At 34.3% G+C, this 13,047-nt stretch overlaps 1 protein-coding gene across 1 annotated transcript in view; it reads left to right on the forward strand.

Annotated features, from left to right (window-relative positions):
* The first annotated feature begins 5,464 nt into the window (after nt 1–5,464).
* Nucleotides 5,465–13,047, forward strand: part of fndc7b (fibronectin type III domain containing 7b) — a 60,104-nt gene continuing 52,521 nt past the window's right edge. Inside the window, exons 1-7 of the mRNA XM_032572389.1 lie at nt 5,465–5,582; nt 5,665–5,686; nt 5,833–6,093; nt 6,255–6,515; nt 7,070–7,339; nt 8,593–8,856; nt 12,194–12,312. Coding sequence (XP_032428280.1) covers nt 5,529–5,582; nt 5,665–5,686; nt 5,833–6,093; nt 6,255–6,515; nt 7,070–7,339; nt 8,593–8,856; nt 12,194–12,312 — 1,251 coding nt within the window. The 5' untranslated portion in view covers nt 5,465–5,528. The remainder of the gene's footprint in view (nt 5,583–5,664; nt 5,687–5,832; nt 6,094–6,254; nt 6,516–7,069; nt 7,340–8,592; nt 8,857–12,193; nt 12,313–13,047) is intronic.

Here is a 13,047-nt window from a genome sequence, read left to right on the forward strand (position 1 = left end):
TACTGATTAGTGAGTTTTGTCTCATTCTAGGTGAAATAAGATATTTACACTAAAAGCTAAACCAAAAATACATGGTAATATTTTCTGTTTTTGCAGTATAGTAAAGCAAAAAGGCATCTATGACCAGATTAACACAACGCTTTTGGGGGAAAAAAAGTTACATAATCATCCTAAAACTCTTTTTACAATGTTTTGTAAATGTTGAGAGTTTTTTAACACACACCCAGATAGCAGGATCACTTTGAGCTGCCATGACCTTTCATTCACAGCCCAAGTTTCAGTTGGCTAACGTCCCGAAAGCCTGAAAAGAATGCCCTCATATCATCCACAATGGTTGGTTTAATAAAAGATACAGAGACTCTGTAGAAAAAAGATAATAAAAGCACATGAAAAATAACTCAACCGAAAAAATTATAACTCTTGGACACCGACAGACCTTTGAGGTGTCGAGCGTTTTATGAAGGGAAGCCAGGAGGATTTATGGACGTCACATATCACAACAGTCCATTTTTCATAATAAATCCACGCCCAGATTAAGATCAAATTTATCGTCCCCAAAGGGCAATTTGGTTTGCCTGCAAAGAGAAGTAAAAAAAAAAAGATTTAGGTTACAACCACAGTCTTAATTTAGGTCTATCAAGTTAAATTATTAATGAGACTGATAATAACCAGAATAAATATACATTTTTATTGCCATTTATTTGTAAAATGGTGTGAGGAATCTGTCATTTGGTTTAAGTTTTCTCAAGTTTTAGCTTGTTTTGTAGAGTTGGGAGACACTTTAAAATGCCGTTGAGCCTGTGTTTATTTTTCAAAGTGAAGGAATCAAACCAACAACCAGAGGTGGGAAGAGTACCCAAAAATTTTTACTCAAGTAAGAGTAGCATTACGTCAACATACTTTTACTCAAAAAAAGTAAAAGGTAGCCGTCCAAGAAATTACTCAGGAAAGAGTAAATGTTTATTTGATAAAAATGCTACTCAAAACCTAATGTATTATGCATTAAGTAAAAGAATACATAATATGTAAATGATGTAAAAATAGTCAAGAAAGCATAAATTATAGTTTATTTCATCTAAAATTGTTTAAAAATAAAGTATACTTAGATTGTGAACAATCAGATGAAAAAACAAGTATAAATGTCTGATATTTGCTGCGTTATCGGCGCTATCTACTTTGTGAATCATATGAAGAGAGAAAGAATGGCATTAATACAATATGTAACATAATATTGGTGAATTCAATCGACAGTCGTCCCTCAGAGGCAACATCATCACAGGTTCCCAAACAGTTTATGAGAAATCTCCTGTTAGGAAAAGAAAAGCAACAGAATATTTAAAAAAAATACCATCAAACACAAACAGACAAATTCAGGGATTCTTGGATTGATTGAGCTTCTTTTTTAATGAATGGTCTGCTTTGCGTCCCCAGAACCAGAACCATATGGAGAAGCAGCTGTCAGTTTCTATTCACCACAAATCCAGAACAAACTTCCGGAAAACTGCAAAGTGCCCGAAACAATGACTTCCTTTAAATCTAGACCTGCTTACAGTTGCTTTTGTACCACAATAAGTTAAACGCTAACCAACATTTTGATGTGTAATGACAGCATTTGGCAAAATGTAATGTTTCAGTTGTTGATGACTTTGTGAATTTATGATGTAAAGCACTTAGAGCTGCCTTGTTGCTGAAACGTACTATGCAGATAAACTTTATTGATTGATATACGAAATATCTTCATGAGATTTTTTGCACAAAATCAGCGGTAAAAACAGCTGACCAAACGAGCTGGAGCTCGGCTAAGGTTGCCAAGTAATGGGCGGAGTTCTGCCGGGATTGCTAGGTAACGGCGGAGGCCCTGTAGAATGACTTAATCTGGAGGTTTTTCAAACAGCTGATTTTCCAGACACCAAAAAATAAAAATAAAATTTTGTCAAAAAAACGACTGTGTTTAAGTGCTTGGTCTGTTTTTAGAAGCAGTTAAGACCCAAGTGGTAGAACAAAAATAGGCAAAATGTGAATTTTGAACAACAGGTCCACTTTAAGTTTTCTCATTTTTCCTGCTTTTAGCAGACCAAACAGTAAGAAAAAGATGTTCACTTGCTGCCTTATATAAACCACTAATAAATAGGTGCCCAGAAGAAAAATAAACACTGTAATGTTACGCCTTATAAGTGTATGCTTGTTGTCAGAGGTGAAAGAACCCATGTAAGAGCGGCACTAGTTCAACATATTTTTACTCAAGTAAAAGTAAAAAGTGTCCGTCCAAGAAATTTTTCAAGTAAGAGTAAAAAAATATTTGGTAAAAAGCCTACTCAAGTACTGAGTAACTGATCAAATTATTAATATTAATAATTAATATTATTAATATATAAATGACATAATCAGACAGACCAAAGTATACAGTTAAGTGAAAAATTTGGCATTTTAAGGACCAAAATGACAATAGTTCATATAAGTTGCAAAAAATAATAAAATAATTTTTTCCAAATCAGTTTCTTTCAATAAAAAAACATGTTTGTTTTTCTTTCAATGGGTAGAAAATCCAGAAATTTACTCAAGTAAGAGAAATGATACTTCATAATAAAATTATTCAAATAAAAGTAAAAACTACAGTGTAGTAAAAATACTCCTAAAAGTAAATGTTTTCCAGGGAATTACTCAAGTAAATGTAATTAAGTAAATTTGTACATCAAGCTTTTGTGTTTGCCTTTAAGCTTCCTCACATGTGAAACATTTCTTATTATTTTGTTGAGTTTGCACCAAAAACAAATCATCAATCCTGGCAGTTTTTTATGGGTTGTTGTTGCTGGTTACGAGCAACAAACTGCCAACATAAAAGATGAAGATTAGCTGAGAAATCTACTGGAAGTTGCATCAAGAGATGCTCAATACGTGTGACCTGTAACAATGTCCTCTCAGGACAATGCAAGGAAATATCAGGGTGTTCACATCGCTTGTCCTCATTCAATGAGCTTAGAATTGTGCGTTTACAGGGCAGCTTAAGTTTCCTCCAGGGTTTCATGTTGACTTCCTTTTTTTATCTCTAGTGCTTCATAAGGAAGCAAGTGGCGATGGCCCTTTTATTATTTTATCATAAAAGATCTATTGTTGTTTCATAGTTGTGTTTAAAATCTTTCAAAAGTAAATAAATACAATTACGAGCCCCAGCTTGGGTTTTTTCTAAGAATGTATATATTTAGATGAAATCCAAATTCCTTAGATTACGTTCCTTTTCTTCAGTAGAACTTGTCTCCTTTTCTTAAGCTGCCCCTCCTTAGTCATTATCTCCAGGGATCAGGTCATTCACTATGTTCTTGTGCATTGTTAGAAAAATGACAAAAAAAGATGTTTAAACCCATAAACATGCCTTTGGAGTCCATTACTTACTGTAAACTGGAAGTGGAAGGAAAATGGAAACTTAAAAATAAAAGGGGCTTCATGTATAAATGAGGACTTTCTGTGACCAAATCAATGCAATTGAACTGCATTTAGTTACTCTTTAAGTCAAAATATAACTTATGTTTTATAAAATATAAAAATGTTATATTTCTTATAACTTAGAATAAGTAGTTATTTTAATTTGACAATAAAAGATGAGGAGAGTATTTTTGCATACTGTGAAATAATCATTTGGTTTAAATTACAGTAATAAGCTGACATTAGTGAGCTATCAGAACTTAATGCTTAGACAACTTGTCTACTGCTGCTAATCAACTTGATGAAATTCAAATTTTAAGGTTGAGTCATAATTGAGAAAAAGTAAATTAATTTTCTAGTAAATTGTAAATTGGCTCTGAAGATTTAGAATGGACAACAAGCTAAAAAGAAAAGGAGAAAATAAATAAATAATAAGGATTTTCTTACACTTACTTGGTAGAATTTCTACCGGGCCAATCAGAAAAGGAGGAGACGTTGTGAACGTTGTCGTCCATGCTTTGCCCCGTTACAACTGTAGCGAGCCCGTAGTTTTAGCAACAGCAGCGGAGGAAGTGAACGAAGCCGTTCAAGTCCGTGTTGGCCAGCGCTTCCAAATATCCGCCATTTTGTTCGGCTGGGCCCTTCTCTCTTCACAGTGGAGTTGCTGTTTACAACGCAGGCAACTTCCGGTAGTATAGCCAAAACGTTAGCGATTGGGTAAAATTTTTGCCCATTCAAAGCCATATTCTTCGGTTAAACTGTAACATTTTTGTTCCGATCCACCCGTCGAAAACAGTCTCCGGACTCTTTTAAGCAGGTGTTATTTTGCTGTAACACCTGCAGTTTTTGAAACAAAGTCTCAGTGAAACATTTCTGTAACGGCTGTACGGTTTATTCTACGCATACACGGGCAGATGCGGATAGAATTGTTCTGTGTTGTGCTATTTATAAGCTGTTCAATTTGCAATTCCTGATAATGAATATTTGTGTTACATGAGCACTTCGTTCACGGTAGATGGAAGCAGGTTACTGTTTTGAAAAGCTAGTCGAAGCTAGTGAGGTGGAAGCAAAGGATCAAATGCGCATGCGTCTTCGATGACGTTCTGAAAGAAAAGCGCCATCTAGTGGTTGTCATGACAACTACAGTTGACTCAAGGTGTTTTGGTGCTTTCAAAAAGGCGGATAATCCGAAAACACCGACAGTTTCAAGAGGAGTAAATTTCCGCCAAAAAACCCAAATTTTTAGATAAATCAGAAATTTTCTACAGAAAACTTGGACGTTTCAAAAGTTGAAAATTTTTTATTTTGGATTTCTGCGATTAATCTTAACATTTCTAATATTTTATTCTAGCACATTTTCAACTTCTGAAACTCAGAAATGTAGAAGTTTTTTCTAGAAACTTTCTGAGAGTAATCTTAACATTTTTGAGTTTTTCCAGAAACATTTGACTTTTCAAATTTAGAAACTGGGGGTTGAAAGCCCCCAGTTGTAGAACATTTTCAACTTTGAAAAGTTTTTCTAGAAAATTTCTGAGATTATTCTAAAAATTTCCATATTTTTTCAAGCAATTTTTTTTTTCAACTTTTGAAGTGCAAGGTGAACAAAAGATTTGCTTTTCTTGTTTTCTAAAAAAAAATAGAAAATTCCTTTTTTTTCTAGAAAAACAAGAAAAATAAGAAATGAAAGTGTCTCATTTTTTTCTAGCAACTTTTTGATTTTTCAAGTGTTTTCCAGATTAAAATAGTGACAGGGTATTTATGAACAAATTAAAATGTAACACTGTCAAAAAACAAATAGAGAAAAAAAGGTTGTAAAACAATAAATGGATGGAAACATTTAGAAAAGATGGGGATCCATTATAAACATCCCCTATCACAGGTTGTGCAAGCTGGTACATAAGTGTTAGCTGAACTTGTCCAACTAGCATCCATCCCTCCCACTGCAGCTGTGACTGCCTCAGTCTGCAGGTTGGACCGCCTCTCCTCATCAGGTAAACATGATTGGTTCTCACCCATCTTAAATCAAAGCTCAAAAGAATCCTGCACATCTTTTGTGTTTAGCTCCCTTATACATTAAAGAGATTTTAATCCCAGTCTCAGTGTGAAAGATGGGATTGCTGGGAGCAATAGGATTTTCTTTAGCTTTGGTTTCTCTCACACAGGTAAATCTATGTTTAATCTGAATGTATTGTAATTTATTGCTGAAATTTAAATCATATCACATAATTATTTTGCTGTTTACAGATACATCATTGTAGTGCAGGAGGTAAGAAAATTAAAAAATTTAGACTCAAAATTTCAAGCCCAAAAATGGAATTTAGAAAGATAAATATGTACAGGTAAAACTGTTGTTTTTCCATTATATATGTTGTGGTTTATTAACTTTACTGCTTCATACTTTTTAATTTTCAGCGTGTAAAATTTTATCAGTAAAGTCAACAACTGCCTCTTCCATTTTCGTAAAATGGGAGAGTTATCCAGAAGCAACAAGCTATATGTTGGACACCAGAAAGAAAAACTCGACGGATACGGCGCCGATTGTCCTTGTATCAGGGGCGCAGGTGACTGAGAGGAACATCCTGGGTCTCAGTCCTGGAACTGAGTACAATGTGACTCTTAAAGTGATTCATTTTTTAAGTGTGAGCTGTGTGACGTCAGCGTTGGTACTCTCAGGTAAATCCAACAGGGAATATTTTCATTTTTGCTTGATATCTCACATATTAAACAGATACATGAAATACTAGGCTTTAAGATGAGAAAGTTTTAATATTCTCTTTTAAATTAAACAATTCGGTGCATATAAAGCTTTTCTTTTCTCTATTTTTTACTCGCAGTACCTGATGCATCACACATTTTAGAAGGCTGGCCACAGTCAAGTACCTCCATTACTGTAAAATGGACAGCAGTACCATCTGCGCAGTACTACATCCTGCAGGTGTCCTCCCAGGTTACAGGGAATATGCTAAACTTCACCTACACCAACACCTCAGCCACGGTGACAAACCTGCGGCCCACCACCAACTACGACTGCTACGTTTATACGGGAAACCTGGCAGGCTTGGGAAACAGAAGCAACGTCAGGACCATCACAACATGTGAGTTTGAAAAGATCTGACGAGAAACTTAATCTGTTTTACTGAAGACAAGTTGTTAGCTATTGAATTATGAGATCTTTATTTGCGTCCAAATTAGAAACAGGAAGATAAGAGGCAACAAAACCCTGATCATCATGGAGCTTATGTCTGTTTATATCCATTTATATTTGGTTTCTTTTTAAATTTAGTTTGGATTCAACGCTGGTGTGGTGCTTAAAGAGTTTTCTGCTTTGAGTACTTTTAATGTTTTGGTTGGAAAAACCCCTCCTACCTAACATTTAGATGGTGTTATCAAAAGTAGAACAGGATTAAAATAATCTTAAACTGAATAATCATAATTAAGGATGCCCAGAGTAAAATTTCTTGTCTTTAATTCTGATCATAGTTATTTGTGATTAGGCATTTTGTGATACCAAGTCCTACGTACAACATCTAATTTCTTAAATCTGTACCGTATTTGGATATGCTTCAAATATCAATAGTTTTAAATAAGTGAATAATGTATCATAATCTAATAATAAATGAGAATTTATGCGATCTGTTATGTCTTTTAGTGGTGCAGCCTCCTGTTGGAGTTGAAACAACACAAACCAATGTTGAAACAGTGAGAGTTACGTGGACGCCGGTGGTAAACGTCCTGATGTACCAGGTCACCATTCGGAACCTTGATGAACCCAACATGAAGCCTTCTGTGTACAATGTCACAAACACCAACCTGGACATCAACGGCATCCGCCCATGCTCCAACTATCTGATATCCGTGTCCTCGTTCAGCAAGTTCCTGGTGCTGAGCGAGCCCACAAACCACAACTACAGCACCAACAGTGAGTTTCCAGGGCCAAAGCTGTATCGGTAACTTCTGGATAAAGATCTAGGTCAGCTATTCTCTCTCAGGCCAGCCTTTCAGACATGCAGAAGATGATCCTCAGGGTAAAAAGGATTCAGATTCTCCAGCATCTTATCTTGTTATTGAGAGTGTCATATAAAAAATTCCCTGAAAGAAATTAATCCATAGACGATTTTTTAAATCTTATAAAAGAGGGTCAAATTTGAGCCAATGATTATCTAATCAGTAATTCTGGCTTGTTTCCGAACTTTTCAGACTGCAAAAATACAAGATATTGCCAAGTATTTTTGTCTAGTTTCTATTGCAAATATCTTAGTACACTGAAAATAAGACCAAACTATCTGACAAGGAGCATTTAAACACAATATAAGAGCCATTTTAAGTCAATAATTCCCTAATACTGATGAAAATGTTCAGCTGGCAGAATATTTCACTAATGAAACTCTAAAAAATGTCTTGTCATAAAGTGGAACTAGGACTTTTTCATCAATATTAACTAAGGAATTATTTACTTATAAAAGCTCCAATATCTTACTGAAGCCGTGCTTGGAAATTGGACCTTATTTCTAGTGTACTAAGATATTTATATGCACTAGAAACTAAACAGAAATTCATAGTAAGGTTTTTTGTTTTTGCAGCTCAAAAATGCCTTTTTTCCAGCAGCCTGGTGACCAAAAGCCTCTCAAATGTACAGAAAATAGGGATTAATTTACAGTTACAAGGAAGAAAAACATGTAATCATCTCATACATACCATAGTAATAATTTGTTGTCAGGTGTAATGGTGGGAAGCTTTAAGATTGCAAAAGTATTTTTGGTGTAGTTTCTATTGCAAATATCTTAATAAAATTGAAATAAGACAAATTTAACTTACAGGTAGTTTTTCTAAAACAAGGAGCTTATTTTAGTTCAGTAATTCCTTAATATTGATGAAAAAGTTCTGGTTCCATCGACAGACTATTTTACTTGTTATAAGTGAAATAATCTGCCAGTGGAACTTGTCCTTTTATAAAATTAATGTTAAGGAATTATTTACCGGAAACAAGCTCCTACTTCTAGCTGAAAAGTTACTTGTAGTTTGGTTTTATCTTATTTCAAGGTACTGAGATATTTGCAGTAGAAACTAGACCAATAATATTTGGTCAAATTTTACACTTTCGTAGTACAGGAGGTTTTCTCATGTGAAAAATACCCCAAATAAATAAAATTTCTTATATTCAACCTTTCACAGAGTTGGCACCAGTGTCATCTGTATCAGTGGATTACTCCTGCACCACCAACTCCGCCGTAGCTTCTTGGTCGTCTGTCTTTGGAGCCAACTCCTACATCGCCACGGCAGTGGACGGAAATGGATCAGAGATTCAGTGCACGAGCCAGAGCACCAGCTGCACCATCGGCGGACTGACATGTGGCCAACAGTACAAGATACAAGTCATACCCGTGTCAAACAACTGCAAGAACCGGGTCAACGCCACTTCAGCTTCGTTTCAGACCGGTGAGCCACAAAACAGCAAAGAAAAACACATAAAGTAAATCTCAGTCTCATACTGAGACCCATAAACATGCATTTGTTTTATATAAACACCTTATTCTACTGGTGTTCGTCTAGCATAACATGCCCCCAACACACTACACTGCAAAAACACCAGATGAATAACCTCAAATATTTTTGGTCTAGTTTCTAGTACAAATATATTGGTACACTTAAATTAACATTAACATTTCAGCAAGATATAAAAGCTTGTTTTAAATCAACATTTCATTAATATTGATGACAAAGTACCAGTTCTACTGGGAGATTATTTTACTTACAATATGTAAGGAATGTCTTAAATGAAATAATTTGCCAGTTTTAGAATTATTGACTCATTTACTTAAAACAAGCTCCTACATCATACTCAAAAGTTGCGTGTAAAGTTAGTTTTGTCTTATTTCAAGTGTACTAACATATTTTCTCTAGAAGCTAGACTAAAATGCTTAAGATTTTGTGTTTTTGCAGTGTAAGCATTCCAACTGTACTCCAAAGTTGGAAGAAAATCACATTTTCTCCCCTAAAGTTTGAATTCTAACATGGAAAGTCTGTTGGTTTTTACCTCAAAATCCAATATGGCTGCCATGTGAATTAGAGGTAGTACAAACGGATCATTCTTGATTGATTGTTTTACTTATAGTAGTATTTTTTTGTTCACCAACCACAAATTTCACAAACTTGGAACAAAATTTAAAATTATTCTGTGGTTCATGTTCTGACTTCTGAGGGAAAAGGTAACTCAGAAAAATAATGGGCAGCTGATCTGGAAACCAACAGCATTAGCATTAGCCAGGAACCTCGTTTGCAGTTCATCAGACAATGTTACAAAATATGTGAAGAAACATTGGCTTTTTTTTTTTTTACAGTTTTTTCCTATTTTGATTTCATTATTCATTAATTGTTACACCTGTTTGGCATCAATGCAGCCTCATATGGAGTGATTTTAGCCAGTAATGGCTCCGTCTTCTGTCTTGAGGACCAAGTTAGCATAGCAAGCGCCTCGAGCTAGCATAGCCAATATGAACATGGCAAATAACGTTTATTTTAATCTATATTTTAGAATAATGATTGAAAAAATACATCAGATTGTATGATTTAAATATATACATAATTTAAAAATATATTGCATAATTTTTTCCCTCCAACTTTCTGAGGCCCCCTTACCGCCCTCTAGTGGCCCTTACTTTGAAAAATACTGTGCTATAAGAAGAAACTGTTACATTAGGCCCAAAAATAAAATTACAAAAATTGTAGTTACCATAAAATAGACATTTTTTGCTCTACACTTTGTGTTCTTGCCATTGACAGGAAGTTAAATATTATTTATATATTTCTGAATTAGTTTTCTTTCATTTTCTCTCTCTTTTTGTTTTGTTTTTTTGTTTTTTTTACCATTGACTTGTACATGGAAAGATTAAAGTGACCAAAATAAACAAGTAAAATGTTGACTAATTGATAGATAAAAAAGAAAAAATGGTAATAAATCACAACATCATTGCTCAGGCTGATTTTTTTCTCTAGATTTTATAACCTAAAAACAGGTGAAATCTCTGAATTTTTACATTTTCCTACAGAAATCCTGAGTGCCAGAAAAAAAATAACTCCGGTATACACATAAAGAAACTGAATAAGATATCCAATAATCATTGTGATTTAAATGTCTGGTAACCTGCCTGCTTGTGTACAGCAAAGTGAAATGCCATCTGACATCTGACCCCCATCTAATCCATTTCTTGTTAAATATGTGGTTCTGAACTGACAAGGCAGCAGAGAACTGTAACCTCATCCATAAGAATTAATTGGTAATAATGTAGCAATAAAAAGATGTAACCTAACCGCTAAGTGCCGGTGAAATGAATGGGGATGTTCTATCAAATTCTTCGATGGTGATATTTTTTACTGCTCCACCCAGGTGTCTCTTTTTGTTAAATGCTTTCATCTCGTATGTCGCTCCATTCTTTTGAACATTCTGCCTCAGACTCGCTGTCCTGCCTCACCCACGCAGGTCACGCATGACGCCCATTATCTTTTCAGTCGGCTTGATAAACAATAGAAAAAACTAAGACTTCACTGTAAAACATTTAGTTGTGTCTGCTAACTTCTATTCTGCTTGAATGTGTGAGTTTGTGAGAGGTAGCTGTGTTAACTTTTTATTAATTTACACGAGGGTTTTTAAGTTGGTGCTTACTATTTCCCAGAAGGCTTAGTGGCATGTTTTTGTATCCTGTGTTGCAACGTGAGTGAGTGTATTAGTAAGGTAAATATTAATCTAACGCAATGGTTAGTTTGCACTTTTAGAGGATGACATTCATCATGTTTAAACTATTTTTTATCAGAATTTATTGTGTTGCTTAGTAGAAAGTATTATTAGGAAAAATACAAAATCTTACCAAGTAGTTTTGGTCTAGTTTCTAATATCTTAGTACACTTGAATTAAGACAAGCAACTTTGCAGCAAGTTAATTTGACTCATAACAAGATATGTTTTTCATGTTGTAAGTGAAATAATATGCCAGTGGAGTTAGTACTTTTTCATCAATATTAAGGAATTATTTATTTAAAACAAGCTCCTCTATGTTGCGTAAAAGATGCTTGTAAGTTAGTTTTGTTTTATTTCAAGTGTCCTAAGATATTTGCACTGGAAACTACACAAAAATACTTGGTAAGATTTTGTGTTTTTGCAGTGAAGTTTAATTAAATAACCAAAAGAAATGAAGTTTTTTTCATGTTTTTCAATGTAATGTGACAAATGTTTTACAGTACTGCGTCACTAAATCTGGTGATTGTAACACCCTGTAGTAATCATAAACTTTAATAAAAAAATTATTAAAATATTTTTCTCTCAAATATAAGATGTAAAATTTAAAAAGTTAAATCCTTTAAAATGAGTCTCATTACTTTAGGGAATACTTGTTTACAGGTTTCATCTTTCAAATCCGTCCAGGTTCATGTCCATGTTTGAATTATCTTCTTAAAAAATGGGTCTCCCATTCAGCTTCACTCAATATCACATTGTTTTGTGTTCTTTCTCTTCATAATAGACTTGTGCTTTTATAAAACCTGAATGCAGGAGAACGCAGCTATCTGTATCAGGGCGTTTTAACCTAAAAAGAGATATGAGACATTTCCCTTTGATTGTGACATTTAATCATAATTACTGGTATTTTTTTTACTTCTTCTGTTATACATTAACCACCTATTCTTCTTTTGGTAACTTTATGTGAGTATATATATATTAAAAGTGTATAACATGATGTGGTTATGAGGTTTAAATTACAAATTTGATATCTCTTTCTGTCTAGTTTCCTGCCCTCCTGGCAAACCGATGTTGTTGCGAGAATGTAGCAGCAACGTCATTATCTTCTCATGGAATCACACAAGCGGCATAGATTTCTACATGGCCCGGGCAGAAGACTCAAAGGTAAAATAAAATAGATTTTATTTTATTTGGTGTCTGATTTGGGGTTTATTCTTAAAAAAAACAAACAAACAAAAGTTTGGTCCAGTGGGAACCGCAGTGTGGTGGCGAACTTGGTGGCAAATTTTGCTAGCTAACTTTGTTAGCCAGAAGCTAACGGCCGGTGGAACTTCTTCTTCTTCTTCTTCTTCTTCTTCTTCCTTCTTCTTCTTGATTTTTGTTGGCGGTTAGCAAGAGTCGTTAAGTGTGCGCCAGTGTAACTTCCTCTTGCAGTCGAATATTTATGACTTTTATACAGAAGAAGATTAGGGCCACCGAAAAAAAAAAGAAACTTTAAAGTCAGAATTCTGAGATTAAAGTCAGAAAGTCGGAATTCTGAGATTAAAGTCTGACTTTAATCTCAGAATTCTTTTTTTTTTTTCGGTGGCTCTAATCCTCTTCCGTACTTTTAAATTAATCGGTCTTTTTAAATTTCTAAGTGTGCTCGCTCAGTGACAGCTATTGGAGAAAAAGGCATCAGATTTACTTATTACTAATTAAACAGGCACGAATCATTTAAATATTGTGAATATTTTTTGCCATCGATTTCAGAAAGTGAAGTATTTTCAATCTTATATCTAATAATCTAATAGCTGACATAATAACCAAAAATTCAGCGTCTCAAAAGAATCTGAATTTTGTGAAAAAGTGAAATATTGGAATCTCATGGTGTCACACCTCATCAAACAAGTCAAAGCT

This window comes from Xiphophorus hellerii, chromosome 9 (assembly GCF_003331165.1).
Source record: "Xiphophorus hellerii strain 12219 chromosome 9, Xiphophorus_hellerii-4.1, whole genome shotgun sequence".
In the NCBI taxonomy this organism is placed as follows: Eukaryota; Metazoa; Chordata; class Actinopteri; order Cyprinodontiformes; family Poeciliidae; genus Xiphophorus; species Xiphophorus hellerii.